This window comes from Protopterus annectens, chromosome 3.part1, assembly GCF_019279795.1.
Source record: "Protopterus annectens isolate FY-2018-M chromosome 3.part1, PAN1.0, whole genome shotgun sequence".
NCBI lineage: Eukaryota > Metazoa > Chordata > Ceratodontiformes > Protopteridae > Protopterus > Protopterus annectens.
Genome location: NC_056732.1, coordinates 1,107,798,348 through 1,107,817,161, shown reverse-complemented (window position 1 = coordinate 1,107,817,161; position 18,814 = coordinate 1,107,798,348). Strand labels below are relative to the sequence as shown.

Genomic DNA, 18,814 nt, shown 5'->3' with positions numbered 1-18,814 from the left:
TGGAAGCAGCCACTTGGTACATACTTTCTCCAAGCACTATCACCTACCACTATACTCTAAATCTAGAGCGGGCTTTGCCACAGCAGTCTTGCAGGGCATCCTTGCTCCTCCTAGTTCCACTTAGTGCCTGCCACTCCTTTTTAGCTTTGGGATTCTACCCATCTGTTATGACTGCAGCTGTATGCACGATGAACATAGTACAGTTTTGTACCTACCATAAATGTAGATGTTCGAGTGCTAATACAGCTGCAGTCCAGGTTTCCCTCCCTCCTCCCCTTCTTGGGACAGGCCTAATGACAAACACCTCCTCTTGCAACCTGATTGGAGTATCCTTTTATGGTGTATTTGCTTGCAACTACTGTTTATTGATTATATTACATTGCATTATTACATAAATTGATGTTTTGCCTTCCTTCTGGGGGCACCTGACATCTGGGGCAAGAAAAACTGAAGAAAATGGCGTCAGCTGGTTCCTTTATACCCCTGCCGCACTGATGTCAGGGAAGAAGCGACGACATCCGACGCCGGACCTAGACTTTGGAATTCGGCCGACCGAGGACCCGCCTGATGGCAGGATAACCCCATCTGTTATGACTGCAGCTGTATTAGCACTCGAACATCTACATTTATGGTAGGTGCAAAACTGTACTTTGTCTGACAGAAGCAATTTTGTTAAGGTTGCAGGTGCCACTTCTGAAAGTAAAAAAGTTATCAGTGGTGTATCACAGGGCTCAATTTGAACCCTTTCCTATCTGGCAAATATTTCTCAGACCTTCAAACCAGCATGTCTGGCCTATGATTTTTGCAGACAACTGTAAATTGGGTGGTGATGCTGTTCAGTCTTCAACTTCTTTTTCTTTCGGCTGTTTCTGTTAGGGGTCGCCACAGCGGATCATCTGTTTTGATTTCTTTCTGTCCTCTGCATCTTTCTGTATCACTCCAACCACATGCATGTCTTCTCTCACCACATCGATAAACCTTAACTTAGGCCTTCCTCTTTTCCTGTTACTTGGCAGCATCATCCTTAGCATCCTTTTCCCAATATACCGAGCATCCCTCCTCAGCACATGTCCAAACCAATGTAATCACGCCTCTCTGGCTTTGTCTCCAAACCGTCCAACCTGGGCTGACCCTCTAATATACTTATTGCTAATTCTGTCCACCCTCGTCACATCCAGTGCAAATCTTAACATCTTTAACTCTGCCACATCCAGCTCTGACTCCTGCCTTTTTGTCAATGCCACTGTCTCCAACCCATATAACTCCAATCCTGCCTGTACTCTCTTCTTCACCTCTCTTCCACACTTGCCATTACTCTGAACTGTTGATCCCAAGTATTTAAACTCATCCACCTTCGCCAACTCTACTCCCTGCATCCTCACCATTCCTCTATCCTCCCTTTCATTCACACACACATATTCTGTCTTAGTCCTGCTGACCTTCATTCCGCTCCTCTCTAGAGCATATCTCCACCTCTCCAGGGTCTCCTCAAACTGCTCCCTACTCTCACTACAGTTCACAATGTCATCTGCAAACATCATAGTCCACGGGGACTCCTGTCTGTTCTCGTCTGTCAGCCTGTCCATCACCATTGCAAATAAGAAAGGGCTCAGAGCTGATCCTTGATGTAATCCCACCTCCATCTTAAACGCATCCGTCACTCCCACCGCAGACCTCACCGCTGTCACACTACCCTCGTACATATCCTGTACCACTCTTACATACTTCTCTGCCACTGCCGACTTCCTCATGCAATACCACAACTCCTCTCTAGGAACCCTGTCATATGCTTTCATTCAGTCTTCAACACTGACTTATAATTGCTCGAACATGAGTTAGACCATGTTAACAGTTGGTGCGAGGACAGTGATCTGAAATTAAATATGAAAAAATGTAGAATAGTGAGCTTTGATAAAGCATTTTCCAGTACCTTATGGGTCACACTCTTCTCCAGTTAGATACTGTCATAAGTAATATAGCCACTCTTGTTGATGGTTCCTTGTCTTTTGAGCATCATATCTCCATTGTAGTTTGGAAAGTTATCTGTCTGGCTCATATATTTTCAAAGGCATATCCTCTAGCTCTAAGGAAGTCTTAATTATCCTTTGTGTGTATCCTGTTATTTAATATAGTGCCCCTTTTGGGATGTAATTTTCTAAACATGTCACTCAAACTGAGAGGCCCCAGAAAATCCTAACTAAAAAGATTGGTGACCACAAAAGTCTTGGTTATCAGGACAGACTGACAGCCCTGTCTCTGTATTCAGTTTCTTATAGACTTTTCTGTGGGGATTTATGCATAGCATTTTGAGTAAAAAAAGATCCAGCCTTCTTTAATTTCGTGTTCCTTCACAGAGCAAACGGTTCTTAAATACCTGCTTAAAGGAACTAAACCTTCAGCAAATAAATAAGACATGCTAGTGTAATAGATTCATATCCCAACATATCCGACACATCTGGAACACTACAGAAAAAGCAGTAAGAGTATAACTAACTAATTTTAGCAAAAATATCAACAATATATTAAATATACAGAAAAATAAGTTTTTTACTGGCCCGAGCTACCGAGAACCTCCGATCTGTTGCAGCGGCAAACTAGATCTGAGGTAACTCTAGGTGCATCATGGGATAGGGACTTGGCCTCGAGCTATTTGAAAACCTTGTGCTTTGTAGTAGGCCGACTCGGAGCCAAGGGATCGGCTCCGAACCAATCAGTAAGACTGAAGGTGAGATGAACAACTCACATGGAACATTTATGGTAAGTACATAACTTCTTTTTTTATTGAAAGATATGAACATTTTGAAAAATAAGGCCTAATGGTAGAGACTTTCATCAAAATATTCAGTATTACTGGTGGTCTACTGTTGCATGCAGAAGCAGTGCTGTAGAAGGCTTATTAGAAAGCATATGACTCTGTAGAAACAGCGATGGGTCAGAAAAATGCAGAGCACACACAGAAATTTCTGGCATTGACAAGTTTAGCTTTCATATGTAATTTATGTTTATTGATATTAAGAATATACATTAAGATGAACAAGTAAAGAGATACAGACAACAGACGTTTAAAGAAGCTTTACTTTAGGCTCTCTGTGGTTGCAGAATCACATGACTCGCCCATTAACTCTCTCTCTTTTAGAGAAACATTAACATGCTTTGCACATGATTAACACATGACAGAAGGTTATATTAGTTAAGTTTAAGGTAGGTATGCCATGTGTGGAGGTGTTGGTGAGGGGTGGCTGGAAGCATACCAGAACGTATAGGAAAAGATAGAAGGAGAGTAAAAGGAAATTATTTTTTTCTGAAGGCACCATATGAAGCTGTTTAAAGTGATGCATGCTTTTCTTGATGCCCTGTTTCTCCAAGTTGTCTGCAGCTCAGAATGAGTGCAACTAATATGATACAAATCCTTTGACAAAATTCGTAAATAAGGAAAGTAGCATAGTTGAATTTATATGCTTAACAGTTTGCACATCATTTTTAATCTTGAATATGTTGGAAACATACCAGCAAAAAAGAGATGTATACTTCTCATATATTTATTAACTTCCCTGGTGTATTTGGCCTCTGGCCTTTATTTGAAGTACAAAATAAATGGCAGTAGCACTCCAAAATGTTAACTACTTGCTCATAGTCAATCACTTTTAACTTTAATACAGCCCTTAAATTGTTGAATGGTTTAGGGTTGTAGTGCTTTATTCATTATTTATAAAATGCGTAACAACCCATTAATCTAGTGTTGTATTAGCAACTCGACAAGAAAAGAAAACTGTGACCCTTGTGTAGGGATTGAACCTAGGATGCTCTGTATTCCATGCAGATGTTACTACTACTGGACCAACAAGGAGTCTCTGGACAAGTCAAAATTGGCTTATCCTTATCACCTGTAGCATACCTTGTGAAAGGCCTGCCCCAAGGCTTCATGTTTACCTCACTGACTATTTTCAATCTTATTAACAAACTACCCTCTGACTTCCCTAACCTTCCTTATCAGTCTTTATACAGATGGCATGATATCCTTCAGTCAAGTCTCTCACATTCAGCTATTCAAGCTCAGCTTCAATCTGACCTCCTCTGCCATAATTATTGTCTTAAACCTCTCTAAAACAAAATAATATAATAGTTGGCACCTCACAAAACCTGAAAAATTCAACATTGCAGATATCAATTGTATCCCAGTAGAAGTAACCATGTTGTTTAAATACATAGGTTTATGGCTGAATCCGTTACTTAACTTCCATAAATACATTGAAAACAGCAGGAAAAAAGATCAATACTCTTTTATTCTGGTCCTTGAAAATATCTTCCTTTCTCTCCAGGCCTGCTAGAGATGCAAAAGGTAAGGGAATCGTCCTTTCTCAGCTTGACTATAGGCTCTCCGTCACAGCAGCTGTATAATTAAAAAAAAAAAAAAAAAAAAAAGCTCATCTACTCTGCGTTCAGTTGGAACTAAAATTTGTTGATTCATTCCCAGCTGTCCCCCTCAAGAGCACCATTTCACTACCATCTCCAAAGAAAGTCAGATGACTGTCAGTCTCCTACAGAGTTCAGCTACTTCGAGTCTTTTCTTTTCAAAAAAAACTTGCTGCCTTCCCCCCCCACTCTTGCAGCCAAACTCAATAATAAAAACATCCACTACAATCAATGTCCGCAACTTCTCCCAGTTAACTCCCTCACTCCAGACTCCCCAAACCAAACTGCACTGTTTCGACCACTCCTTCTCCATTCTTGCACCCAAACCCTGTCAATCCCTGACCCCTCACCTAAAAGAAATAATCTTTTTCCCCACTTTCAGAGCACAGCTCAAAAGACACTGCCATCAAACGTTTGACTGCAAGTGCTTTTCCACTGGACACATCACCAGGAGCTCCCCTCACCTTCATCACTTTTACATCAACCCTCTGTCTCCCCTGCTGTTTACCTTACATCCCATGTTTACTAGTAAAATGAATCCACATTTGTTTCTCTACTGTGTTAATAATAATTGCTCATTGTTTCAACTATCTGCCAGACACAATACTTTCTGTGATTACTTTGTATTTTTGAATTGGTTCTTAGGTAGCCAATTAAGATGAACATTAAAAAGTCTAGCCTAAATTCTCTAAGCACTCTGGTTAAGAGACTTGCTCATGGTCACACAATAGACAAAGAAGGGCTGAGGGAATCCAACCCTGTACCACAAGAACTACAGCTCACTAACCCTTTGCACTGACTGTTCTGTTTTAATTTTTGCTACTCTCACCCAGGCTGTGCCTACAAATGGTCTGTTGTGATCAGTGCTATACTAATCAAAATAAAATAAAAAAAGAGAATTATCCTCCCAGTTCATAGGTAGGTAGGTACTAGGCTATCGGCCCTAGGGCCTATACAAGCCTAGCCGTAATGATTTCCTGGCTATTGCTTCCCACAAATATTTACTTTCCTGGACCCCTGTCTAGCAGGGCTACTGATGTGATCCCTGGGGTGAATTTCCTATCTCCCATCCAGTCGTCAAGGTTCCTCTTGAAGAGGGCCATTGAGGCGCTCTGCCTGACATGCATGGGCAGCCTATTCCAGAGTATGGGGAGTCTCAGGGTCAGGAACTTATCCCTCCGGCATGTTCTATTTATCTTGATGACAAGGTTAAGATCCCTGGAGCGTGTGGCTCAGAGGGATTGGGATTTCTTTAAGTGTAGCATGTCCAACAACTCTGGGTTTGACATGGCCTTGTATGTTAGGCAAAGATCGCCTCTAAGTAGGCACTATGCAACAGAGTATAGCTGGAGTTTCTTTAGACGGTCAGCATAAGGCATCTGCTTTAGGCCTGGGATTCTTTTGTGAGGTATTTCTGCGGCCTTTCTAGTGGTTGCAGATGTCTTGTTGAGGTCCATACCAAATGGGGGCATTGTATTCTATAATGGGTCTAATGAGGGTCAGGATTTTCCTTTCTTTTTGAATTAACACAATGTTGTTAATTAGTTTTTCCTCATTGTATGCTTGTGTTCAAAAAATCGTCATTCTGTTGGTTTCTTAGTTAAATGGAGAAACCTGGTACCTAACTGTCCAAAGAACCCTTGTTGGTCCAGTGGCAATGACAACTGCATGGAATGGGTTCAGTCCTTAGATATCGGTCATTGTTTTCCTTTCTTGTTGAATCATTATTTATAAAAGACATTTCCACACAAGTAAGAACACAGGTGTTGTAATGTTCGTCATTAAAGTGGGAAGTTCATCAGTATTATCTAGTCATAGTACAAGGGAAGCATAAAAGTTCAGTAGCATAACATTTTTAAAAAAGAAATAGAGAACAAAAGTCACATACAGAAGATTAGATAGAATTTAATATTTCTCATGGAGAGAGGTGATGTGCCTCTGTGTAATAGATGTTCTTGGTGTTTCACTGTTGCAGTCATTACATTTGGGTAATCTGCTGGCAGGTTGCCCTCAGTCGGCCTGAATAACAAAGTCTTGGGTCCTGTGTCAGTTGCTGTCTCCTCTTCCATGACGTCGGGTCATCAGGGGTATAAAACATGCAGTCGACGCCATTTTATTCAGTCTTTCTTGCCACGCGGTGCCCGAAGCAGAAGCAGTTCGCAAGTCCCGGTCGGCCGACTCCTGAAATGTTTGCATTCGAGTTTCAGAACCGAAGTCTAAAAACTAAAGCTAAGTACCCCATAGGGGAAACTTTTTTTTGCTCCTTACCGATGTCAGTACAAGTTAGTAATTGTATTACTTGTGGGAAGCAAATAACTCATAAGGATTTTCATTTGTACTGTATTCCTTGCCTAGGCCCAGATCATAACGTGCCTTGCTGTCGGTTTTGTGCTAGATTTAACCAATGCACTATTAAGCGTCGGTATACTTTTGCTTCTAAATATTTTGGATCAAGATTTAATTATCCTGAAATGTCGTCGGTTAGCAATTCGACTACCGGAGTTCATAAAAAGTGCAAAGAAAAAGACAGACAGACCATCGAGGTTCAAAACAGACGACAAAGCTTTTCCTAAGCCAGTCGCCAGTTCGCAGCCCCTGATACCTGCTACTTTTGAGTCGCAGGCCTCTACCGAGACCCATTTGGAGTATGGTATGCCGCGAGATTCTCAAGAGTATTGAACCCGTGGATGTCTCTCCCTTGGATGGGTCCAGAGCCGCTGAGCAGACACCGGCTTCTGAGGGTGTTTTCAGGCCTCAACATTTTTATATTAAAATGACGCCAGCCTCAAAAACAAGATCAAAAACATCTTCTATGTCTAAAAAAACGATGCATGAGCCATGTGCTCAGGCCCCTGTGCTTAAAAAACAGATGATCAAAATGGCTGAGGACTTAATTACCTTGATCAGGGGTTTCCAACCCCCCACCCCCGCTAAGAGGCCTAGGCAAGGCACTGATTATGAATCTTCAGATCAGGTTTCCATTTCTTCTGATCAGGAATTTTCTATTCCACCCTGTGAGGATTCTCATGCAGAATAATCCATCCCATCTGCATCTCCTCCTGAGGATTACTCTTTTGGAGAAACTTTGCATACCTTAAGGGAACATTTTTACTGGGAGAGTCAGGACTTCTCTGAATCAAAAAAGAGGCTTAGGGATTTCCTTCTTCCTCAGCATAGGCCTTTGGCAATACCTCCTGTATTAGACATTGTTGATTTGTTTTTGGAATCAAGCATGGCTCCTGATTCCCTACCTCCGGCTCCTAGTAAGCCAAACAGATATTACAGAGTTCCTGACTCCCACGAATTTCTATTCAAAAATCCTGCTGCTGATCCTGGGACTATTTCACAGGGTCCCAAGGGTATAAAGGCCTCTACAGCCAAAAATCCTACCTCCCCCCTGATAGAGATTCCAGGGCGCTGGATAGATGGGGAAAGAAGGTTTATACGTCTGCAACCTTGGCAATTAGGGCCTTAAACTGCCAGTTTCGTATGCTTAAATATCAACAGCATGTTATGGGCTTACTGAAACAGAAAATGATGTTGATTTCTGATTGTGTGGAAAATAAAGAATTACAGGAATTATTGCATTCAGCAGAACAGGTTGGAAAGCATACTTTGCAATGTGGTTTTGATTCCTTGGAGGGCTCTTGCAGGGCCGCAGTTACTGGATCTGTGGTTAGAAGGCATGCCTGGCTCAAGGAGCAAAATCTGCCTCATCATGTTAAAGTTAAATTGTTGGATGCCCCTTTGCAGCATGATACTCTGTTTGATAATAAGGCAGAAGAGGTTTTAAAGAAAATGGAAGACAAAGCTAAATATATGGAAACTGTAAAAGATTTCCTGCAAGTGCAGCCACCCAAGTTCAGTAGGCACTGGCCTACTAAAAATTGGTCCTTTCCTGTGTCTAACAGAGCCTCTCAAGTCAAATCCAGGCGCTCAAAAGGCTCCAGATACCAATCACAGGGTGTTCTTACAGGTCAAAGCAATGGGGTGCCTCCACCTCCAAATCTGGAGGAAACAAAGCACAACCCTACAGTAAGCAGTCTCAATGACTTTCCTCTACCATCACCAAGCACTTATATTTTGGCAGCCCCCTTGGGGGAATACCAGCACTTCATGTTCAAAATTGGCAGTTAATTACCCAGAACAAGTGGGTATTAAACATAGTATTCCAGGGATACAGATTTCATTTCCATACTATGCCAGTTCCAAACAGATGGCCAGATCTGCCACAAAATCAGTGGGCAGAGGCTCAGAAACAAGTTATATCCCTCATGGATATGGGGGCTATTCAACCAGTACCAGAAAAGGATAAAGGACAAGGTTTTTATTCAAGACTTTTCCTGGTACCCAGAAAAGACAATTCTTGGCGTCCAATACTGGACTTATCGATTTTGAACAAGTTCCTGGACATTCCAAAATTCAAAATGCTGAGTTTACAACAGCTACTGCCTATGCTGGGCAGGAACACTTGGTTAATGACTCAAGACTTAAAAGAGGCTTACCTGCATATCTCAGTAAGGGAATCATGCAGAAGATACCTCCGCTTCAAGGCAGGATTTTTGCATTACCAATTCTCTGCACTGCCCTTTGGCTTATCTACTGCGCCCAGGGTCTTTACAAAGTGCCTGGCACCAGTAATTGCATTCTGCAGACAAAGAAGCATACAAATTTATCCTTACCTGGACGACTGTCTGATTCAAGCAGAGGACAAGGACACTCTTCTTCAACATCTGGCGTTTGTAAAAAGGCTTCTAACATGCCTAGAGTACACAATAAATAAAAAGAAATCCCAACTGGTACCCTCTCAAATAATTACATTCCTGGGTGCAAGCTTGAATACAACTGCCCAGATGGCTTACCTTAAGCCAGACAAACAAAGGCAACTGACAACGTACTTCAAACAAATGGCAACAAAAACCCAGTTATCTGCGAGACAAATTCGGCAGGCTTTGGGGTTCATGCAATCCTGCATTTTACTAATTCCATATGCGAGACTGCATATGAGGAAACTACAATGGTTCCTAAAAAGTTTATGGAGTCAACATTGTCACAGTCTGGAAACAATGATTCCTCTCATTCCCTGCCTACAACAGGAGTTTCTTTGGTGGGCAGAGACATGTCACCAAAACAAGGGACTGTCATTCACTCTACCCCCTGCCACCCAAACCCTAACTACAGATGCATCAGACTATGCTTGGGGGGCCCACCTGGCAGGGAGATGCATTCAGGGCAAATGGTGCCCAAAACAAATGCATCTGCATGTCAACCAGAAAGAGATGCTAGCTGTTCAGAATGCTCTGATAGCCTTCAAGGACTTACTTCATCCAGGACAACTACTGTTAAAGACGGACAACACCACGATTATGTGGTACATAAGCAGGGGGGTACACATTCCTACCCCCTTTGCATACTAGCCATGGCATTGTGGAACACAGCTTTGACTTACCAAATACATCTTCAAGCTCAATTCCTGCCAGGAAAACAAAATACTCTGGCAGACGGCCTAAGCAGAAATCTTATGGACCCGCACGAATGGAAACTGGATCCACAAATCTTCAGCATGTTAACACAGAAATGGGGGAGCCCAGACATAGATATATTTGCCTCTCCCCAAAATTATCAGCTGGACAAATTCTGCCCAAGAACATATCACAGAAAAGCATGGAAAGTGGATGCCCCATCCTTCAGTCTATGCCTTTGCCCCTCTTCCTCTTCTCTCCAAGGTCTTACTAAAAGTCAGATGGGAAAAACCAAAAATGATCCTAGTTGCTCTGGACTGGCCTCACCAGCACTGGTACCCAATTCTAAGGAATATGTCTCAAATTTCCTCCTTGGTACTTGCCTCAAATACCTCATCTACTGTCTCAGCAGAACAATCAAATTCTGCACACACAGCTCCACACTTTGAACCTTGCAGCATGGCTGATCATTTCATTATTCAAACAACACCTTTCAGTAAATCTGTGATGGATGTCATTTTGGAAGCCAGAAGGCCTAGTACTAGAAAATCTTATGCTGATAAATGGAAGAGATTCTGTGCTTGGAACCGAGCACAAGGAACGGACACAGCAAAGCCCAATCTTCCTCAGATTTTACAATACTTGACTGAGATGCTTGACAGGGGCCTATCTTTTTCTTCAATAAAAATACATGCCTCTGCCATCTTGGCTCATTACCACAGAGAACCTCCCCTCTTTTCTCATCCTCTGCTTAAACAGTATTTTAGAGGGGCCAAAAATGTAAGGCCTCCCAGAAGATCACCAACTCCTGCATGGGACCTCAACTTTGTGCTGGAAAAACTCACACTGCCTCCTTTTGAACCAGCAACTACTGCAGATATAAAATTTCTATCTTGGAAAACAGCTTTCCTCTTGGCAGTCACTTCAGCAAGAAGGGTTTCAGAACTACAGGCTCTCATGGCTGTGGAGCCTTTTATTACATTTTACCTGGACAGGGTGTCCCTCAGGACCAATCCTTCTTTTATGCCTAAGGTGGTATCCAGTGTGGCTCTTAACCAGACAATTCACCTGCCAACATTTTACCCAAATCCGCAGAACAGTGGGGAGCCTATTCTGCATTCATTGGATGTACACAGACAACTAAGATTCTACTTAAACAGGACCAAATCTCTAAGAAAGTCCGAACAACTACTGGTAGCATTTGCTGCAGGGTCAGAGGGGAAGGCCATATCAAAGCAGACCATTTCTAAGTGGAAAAGCCACTGCATTCGTTTCTGCTACTTGCACCATGGTAAACCTGTGCCCAAGGGGATCAGGTCACATTCCACCAGGGCTGCCTCTACCTCAGCAGCTTTTCTCAGAGGGGTTTCAACTAAAGACATTCTAAAGGCTGCTACTTGGAGCTCTGTTCATACCTTCACAAAGCATTATCTTTTGCCTCTCTTCTCCAAATCCAGGGCAGCCTTTGCCACTGCAGTTCTGCAGGGCCTTATAGCCGCTCCTAATGCTATTTAGTTACATCCTCCCATCCATAGCTTTGGGATTCTACCCAAATGTAATGGCTGCAACAGTGAAACATGAAAAACATAGTACAGTTGTGTGCACTTACCATATATGTAGATGTTCGAGTGTATTCAGTGTTGCAGTCTGGGTTACCCACCCGCCATCCCCCTTTCTATACCTTTCCTTTCCTTCACTATACTCAAAAGCCTTTCTGGTGTATTTGCTTTTAGTTGAAGGTAAAGTTTATGTTTCTAAAAGTGCATCTATATATTTACTGTTTATTTATATATGTATATATTTTTGCTCCCCATTTGGGGGGCACCTGACATCTGGGGCAAGATGAACTGAATAAAATGGTGTCGGCTGCATGTTTTATACCCCTGACGACCTGACGTCATGGAAGAGGAGACAGCAACTGACACAGGACCCAAGACTTTGTTATTCAGGCCGACTGAGGGCAACCTGCCAGCAGATTACCCAAATGTAATGACTGCAACAGTGAATACACTCGAATATCTACATTTATGGTAAGTGTACACAAGTGTACTTTTCCTTTAATGTCTTATCAGATTAAACAGAATAGTGAATTAAAGTGTACTGTAAGTATAGTGAGAAGTGTGTTTTGCAGCTATAACTGGTAAATAATTTTGAACTTTAATAACACCATGTAGCTCAGGTGTGCGCACTTAGTTACTGGAGAGAAGGGTGTAGCCAGGCATACTCTTTGTATTCTACCGAGTATTATTTTTTTCTGAGCATCATATTAATATGGCTTTTTTTCAAATCCTGTTATATTTACAACTGTCTAAATGAATGCCTTTAACAACAGGTGCAATATTCTAATCTAAAAACACTATTTTTAGTAGTTTTAGGAGGAACACCTGAAATTCTTGCATTTTATTAAGTGCTTAGGGGGCAGCATTTTAAGGGATCCATGCATTTTTTAACTTAAAGGTTTCCAAAGGGGTAGTGCTAAGTGCTTGTGAGTATAAAATGCAATTTGCTTGCTACATCCCTGCTGGTGACATTGTGATGGTTATAATTAAAGGTGCATTCTAGGACTGCATATTGGTGGTTAGTTCTTTGAACATTCTGCCGTGTAAAAATTATCATGGGAACTGGTAAGCAAAACTTTCTGTGGAAGGTATTTATTAGTCATTTTTTTCCTTTGCTTGCTTGTGTGTAAAGGTGCCTGCGTATAGCATACATTCTATGATAATTCCTTGAAAAACACACATTTCCTGATAATAAAAATTAATATTTTCAACAGATGTATGTAGTTTCATTGTCTGTTTGGGAAGTATTTTAATTGCAGATTTTTTAAAATGCATTTACACAAGTTGTTTTCCATCACCAATATTTGTTTGTCTTTATTTACACAGAGGGTGAGAGAGCCTTACCATCTATACCAAAGTAAGTAATATTTTTATTCAGAATTTTCATATTAATGATGACTAGTGTGTCTCTGAGAGTTTTGGTTTACTCCGGTAATGTTAATTAAGAAATGTTGAATTTGCAATTGTCTACAACAAGAATCCAAAATAATTTGCTTGTCATAGATATGTTTTTCCCTTCTAAACATCCAACTGGTTCTTTGGACTTGCTGTTTGTAGCCTTCCTACACTGACAAGTCTTCCAATACTTGGGTTTTGTTTCTTTGTCACTTTATGTTGGAATGATTTCCAGTAGCAGTATCTTGGTGATAACAACATGCTGCTTGCATCTTTAGGTCTGGGGTTTTATCCTTATTTTCATTTAGTGTCTGTGTAGAGCTTGTGTGATCTCTTATTAACTTAAATTTTCACTGCTACTGTGGTTTCTTTCTACTCCGTAAAGAGAGAGAGTTTGTCTGCAGTAAATGTTCTTGTATACTGCATTTGCCTTTGATCTTTGATTGAGAAGGGTCTACAGCGCTCGGTTCATTTGTCTAGTTAACAGATGATTAAATAGTAGGTAAACCTCTCCATTACCAAACACACATGCACTGTTTTCTTCTACAGCCATGTTGCATCTTGAGAGCAGTACTTAGCATTTGTTACAAGCTGCCTCTTGCTGCATGGATGCTAGTGTTACGTGATTTGGAGCTCTGCGATTCAGAATGAGGCATAATTCCTTGTTATTTGTGAACCCTAGATGCTGTTTTTGTGTCTGTCACCTCAGTAGAATATAGGCAAAGGTAATTTACGTAGGCTGCAATGCTTTTTTGTGGCACTTTAAGGCAGAAAACTAACACAAAATAAATATCCTTTCACTCATTGTCCTTCGTGCAAAGTAGAACATTGATATGAGGTTTGATACCGAGTAAAGGAATATTTAGTTTTTTTTTCGTCATGTCAGCATTTTTATGAAGCCACATATGGTTTTAGCTTTATTTTATTGTATATAGTTGTTGATCAGGTGGGTCCACTGGACAAATCGTCCCTTTTCAGGGTGACCTTGGAGCATTGTCTGGTTAAGTGACTTACCTAGAGTCACATAGCAGACATATGAAAACAGTTTTTATTTTTATTTATACTTTCTTGACTGGAGTAGTCCTACAGGCTAGTGGTGTCTTTGTAGGGGAGACTGGAGGTAGTACTATTATGGAAAATTTAACCAGAGCATCAGCAAACTTCCTCTAATCTGCTCGATAGATAATGAGAGATCTTTTACATCTACCTTAGCTACCACCAACTCTAGCAAATTAGACCTTGTTTTAACATTTCATCTGAAGGATGACCCACTCAGAAATGCAGTATCCCCCTTATGCTGCATGGCAGTGTCAGCAATCCATCTATCTGGTAAAGGAATTGAACCCACAGCCTTCTGCACCAAACATGAGTGTGCTACATGTTGTGCCAATGACACTAAAGGCATCCAGCACTATACCCTGAGTACAGGAATCAGCTAATTAAAAGCTCCAAACTTTAGGCCTCTGTGCTGTCAGCTTTCATGCTGTGCAGCTTACAGGACAAAATTAAATTAATAATTTTGCAGTGTGTACATCCAACATAAAGTAAAATAATTTTGACAGTATGCCTTTGCAACTTTGACGTCTGCAGTGCTAGTGATGGACTTTGTGAGATTTCAGTGTCTCATGTCCAGTAATGTCTCTCAGTGGATCTCACAAATCAAGCAGAAAAATCTTGTTGTAAATGAAGTCAAAGGGTTTATCTTTCATTTGGGTGACTTGTAGGATTATAACAAATGGACTATATTTTTTCAGTTGCACATTGATGCCAACCCGTCACCCCAACCCAGATACCCTGCTCTAAATACAGTCTCACTCTTATATTGGTGCTCCACGATCATTAAGATCTTTTTCTTGTATATTTCTTATTGCTAGTAGTCATTCATCATTCCTTCATGACTTGCTTCCTTCCATCCAAGATAGGAACCTATCTTGGGTAGGTTTGACACCACTCCATCCCAAGACAGATGCACCCTGATGTGCATATCTCATATATTTACATCTAGGATTAGTTTGGAGCATCACCATTCTATCTACCCTTTTGACTTCTGCATGTGGTAGGAAGCCCAAACATTAGGTGTTCTGTACAAAAAGCACCCCAGCCAAGAACCAAAGCAGAGAGCTAAATGCTGTGAGCAGCAGTACTGACCATCATACTCTCAATGCCTAGGTTGAGGATGTTCTTCGTGTTACACTGTTGCAGTCATTACATTTGGGTTATCTGCTTGCAGGTAGCCCTCAGTCGGCCTGATTGTCAAAGTCTAGGGTCCTGCGTCGGTTGCTGTCTCGTCTTCCATGACGTCAGATAGTCAGGGATATAAAGCTTGCAGCCAACACCATTACATCAGTCTTACTTGCCGTGCGGTGCCCAAAGCAGAAGCAGTTCGCAAGTGCCGGTCGGCTGACTCCTGAAATTTTCGTTTTCGAGTTTCAGATCCGAAGTCTTCGAAAAAGCTAAGTACCCCGTTGGGGATCCTTTTTTTTGCTCTAAACCGATGTCAGTAAAAGTTAACAATTGTATTTCATGTGGAAAGCAAATACCTCATAAAGATTTTCATTCTTACTGCATTCCTTGCCTAGGCCCAGACCACGACGTCCCTCGCTGTCGGTTTTGTGCCTTATTCAATCTTCGAACTATTTGTCGTTGGTTCATTTTTGCATCCAACTATTTTGGTACTCGGTTCAATTATCCAGAAATGGCTTCGGTAAGCCATCCGACTACCTACATTCCGAAAAAGCGTAAAGAAGACAGACCGCATAGGTCCAAAGTTGCTGACGACACTTTCGTTAAGCTAGTCGCCAGTTTGCCGGTACTCAGGCGCTTTCGCAGCCCCTGATGCCCGCTACTTCAAATTTGCAGGCCTCTACTGAGATCCATGCGGAGTCCGGTATGCCGCGAGATGCTTATTTGACTATGGAACCTGTGAATGTCTCTACCTTGGATGGGTCCGTTGACGCTGTGCAGGCACTGGCTTCTGAGGGTGTATTCAGGCCTACTGACTTACATATCAAACCGATGCCATCTTCTTCTTCAAGGCCTAAAACTCTATCCATGCCTAGAAAACCAACGCCCAGACTGCATGGTCAGGCCCCTATGCCTAAAAAACAAATGATAAGAATGGCTGAAGACCTTATTACTGTAATCGGGGGAAGCCACCCCTCTCCCTCTGAGAGACCTAGAACTGATTTTCCTTCTGATTCTTTGGATCAGGATTCTGATATTTCTGTTTTTTCTGATGACCAGAATTTGCCCTTATCTACCTATGAGGATTCTGATGCGGAGGACTCCATTCCCTCTGCTTCCCCTCCAGAAGATTTCTCTTTTGGTGAACCTTTGCATACTCTTAGGGAGCATTTACGCTGGGAAAGCCAGGATTACTCTGACTCTAAAAAGAGGCTTTTTGGGAATTCTTACTCCTACCTCAACATAGGCCTTTAGCTATCCCTCCTGTACTGGACATTGTAGATGATGCCTTCTTGGACTCCAGCCTGGCCCCAGACACTTTACCTCTGGCTCCCAGGAAACCTGACAGGTATTACAGCGTACCTGACTCTCACAAGTTCCTCTTTAAGAATCGTACTGTGGATCCAGAGACCATTTCACAGGGACCCAGAGGCTTTAAGGCTACTACTGCCAAAAACCCTACCCCCTCTGATAGAGATTCCAGGGCCCTGGATAGATGGGGTAAGAAGGTATACACTTCTGCTGCTTTGGCCATTAGGGCCTTAAACTGCCAGTTTCATATGTTAAAGTATCAGCAACATATTATTGGATTACTTAAACAGAAAATTATGTTGATTCCTGACTCTGCTGAAAATAAAGAATTACAGGATTTAATGCATTCTGCAGAACAAGTTGGTAAACATACTTTGCAATGTGGTTTTGATTCCTTAGTGGCATCTTGCAGGGCTGCTGTCACTGTGTCTGTACTTAGAAGGCATGCTTGGCTTAAGGAGCAAACTTTACCAGATTATGTTAAAGCTAAATTGCTGGATGCTCCCTTAAACCAAGACCACCTGTTTGGTAACAAAGCAGTAGTAGTACTTAAAAAGATGGAGGAAAAGCTAAATCTATGGAAACTGTTAAAGATTTTCTACAAGTACAGCTTCCCATATTTAGTAGGCACTGTCCTTCTAAGAATTGGTCCTTTCCTGCCTCTTCCAGGCCTTCTCAGTCCAAACCCAGGACCAGCAGACTACACAGGCTTCAATGGTATGGTACTCACAGGTCTAAGCAGTGGGGGGAGCTCCCTCTTCCAAAGCTGGAAGTGGTAAGGCACCCCCCTGTAGTAAACTCTCACAATGACTTAACCTTAAACCTTCCAAGCCCTGCTCAACTGACTGTTCCTTTAGGGGGAAAGATTGCCCTGCATGCAAAAAACTGGGAACTCATTACCCAAGACAAATGGGTTCTAAATAAAGTTTCCCAAGGATACAGATTCTGCTTCCACTCCTTCCCAACCCCAAACAGTTGGCCAGACCTACCCCCAAATCAGTGGGCAAAGGCTCAACAGCAGATTATCAGTCTTCTAAGTATCAGGGCTTTTCAGCCTGTCCCAGAAGAGGAATGGGGACAAGGGTTTTATTCAAAACTTTTCCTGGTACCGAGAAAAGACAATACCTGGCATCCTATCCTGGACTTGTCTATCCTAAACACCTTTTTAATAATCCCAAAATTCAAAATGCTAACTCTTCATCAGCTGCTTCCCATGCTAGGCAAAAATGCCTGGTTGGCAACATTGGATTTAAAGGAAGCTTACCTGCACATCCCAATAAGGGAATCTTGCCGAAAATACCTACGCTTCAGAGCAGGCTCCATCATTATCAGTTTTCTGCACTGCCCTTTGGCTTATCTACTGCGCCCAGGGTATTCACAAAGTGCCTAGTTCCAGTCATTGCATTCTGCAGACAAAGAAATATTCAAATATACCTATACCTGGACGATTGTCTAATTTTGGCTGAAAGCCAGGACATATTGTTAAATCATCTGGCATTTGTAAAGAAACTGCTAACCTCACTGGGGTACAACAAAATGAAAAGAAATCTCACGTAGTACCCTGCCAACAAACTGTATTCCTGGGAGCAAGCTTGAATACAGCTTCCCAGAGTCTATATTAGATCAGCGAATGCTTAAACAAGCTAACGCTGATTGATTGACCTTATTTTAGCGAAAGTTAAAAATATCGAAGCAACAGAAACTCAAATTTTTTCCTAGAGAAAGACTTCAGTTGTCCGTTTCTGTTGCTTCGGTATTTTCAGTGCTGTGGTGGAAGGTTACGGGTCAGATTCAGGTAAGCGTGCGATTGTGTGGATGTGAGTGTTAGGGTGGGTTAGGTGAGTTAGGGTTAGGAAGCGGGTGAGGTGAGTGTGCGATAGTGACGGAACTTAGGGTTAGGGTTTGGGTTAAGGTAAGTGGATAGTTAGTGGTGTGTGTATAGTTTAGTGTAGGGTTAATCGTCAGATTTTAGGTGTACGTGTGTGGATTTCTGTTTGTTTGGTGTTCTTGTGTTGTGTGCATGTGTTTTGGATCAGCAACTTTTTTCCCTAGGAAAAAAATCAGTGATCTGACAGTTTGAGATTGTAAGCTTTCGCTTACATAAGGTCGATCAATCAGCGTTCGCTGATCTAATATAGACCCGCTTCCCAGATGGCCTACCTCATGTCAGAGAAACAAGTTTATTTGACAGCCTACTTCAGACTACTGGCCATAAAGACCCAACTATCTGCAAGGAAAATACTGCAAGTATTAATCTATGTACCTATGTGAATAGTACTAATAGTTAAAAGAATAATGTGATTGGCTGTATTTACCAATTTAACTTTTGGGTTGGGAGGGTGGTCTAATGGTTAAGGTGTTTCACAAACACAAGGTGCGGGGTTTGAGTCTCACAAGGGATAATTGGCTAGGGTTAAAATGGCTCGCAAGGGCAGTTAGCTTAGTACTAACCTATGAAGCCCTGGGGTTCGTGGCCTTTTGCATCTGTGA

General features: G+C 41.9%; 1 protein-coding gene across 10 annotated transcripts in view; it reads left to right on the top strand.

Annotated features, from left to right (window-relative positions):
* Positions 1–18,814, top strand: part of PTK2 (protein tyrosine kinase 2) — a 4,250,095-nt gene that overhangs the window by 2,327,939 nt on the left and 1,903,342 nt on the right. For all 10 annotated transcript variants that reach the window (XM_044067250.1, XM_044067257.1, XM_044067247.1 and 7 more), the window contains one exon: positions 12,761–12,791. In XM_044067250.1, coding sequence (XP_043923185.1) covers positions 12,761–12,791 — 31 coding nt within the window. The remainder of the gene's footprint in view (positions 1–12,760; positions 12,792–18,814) is intronic.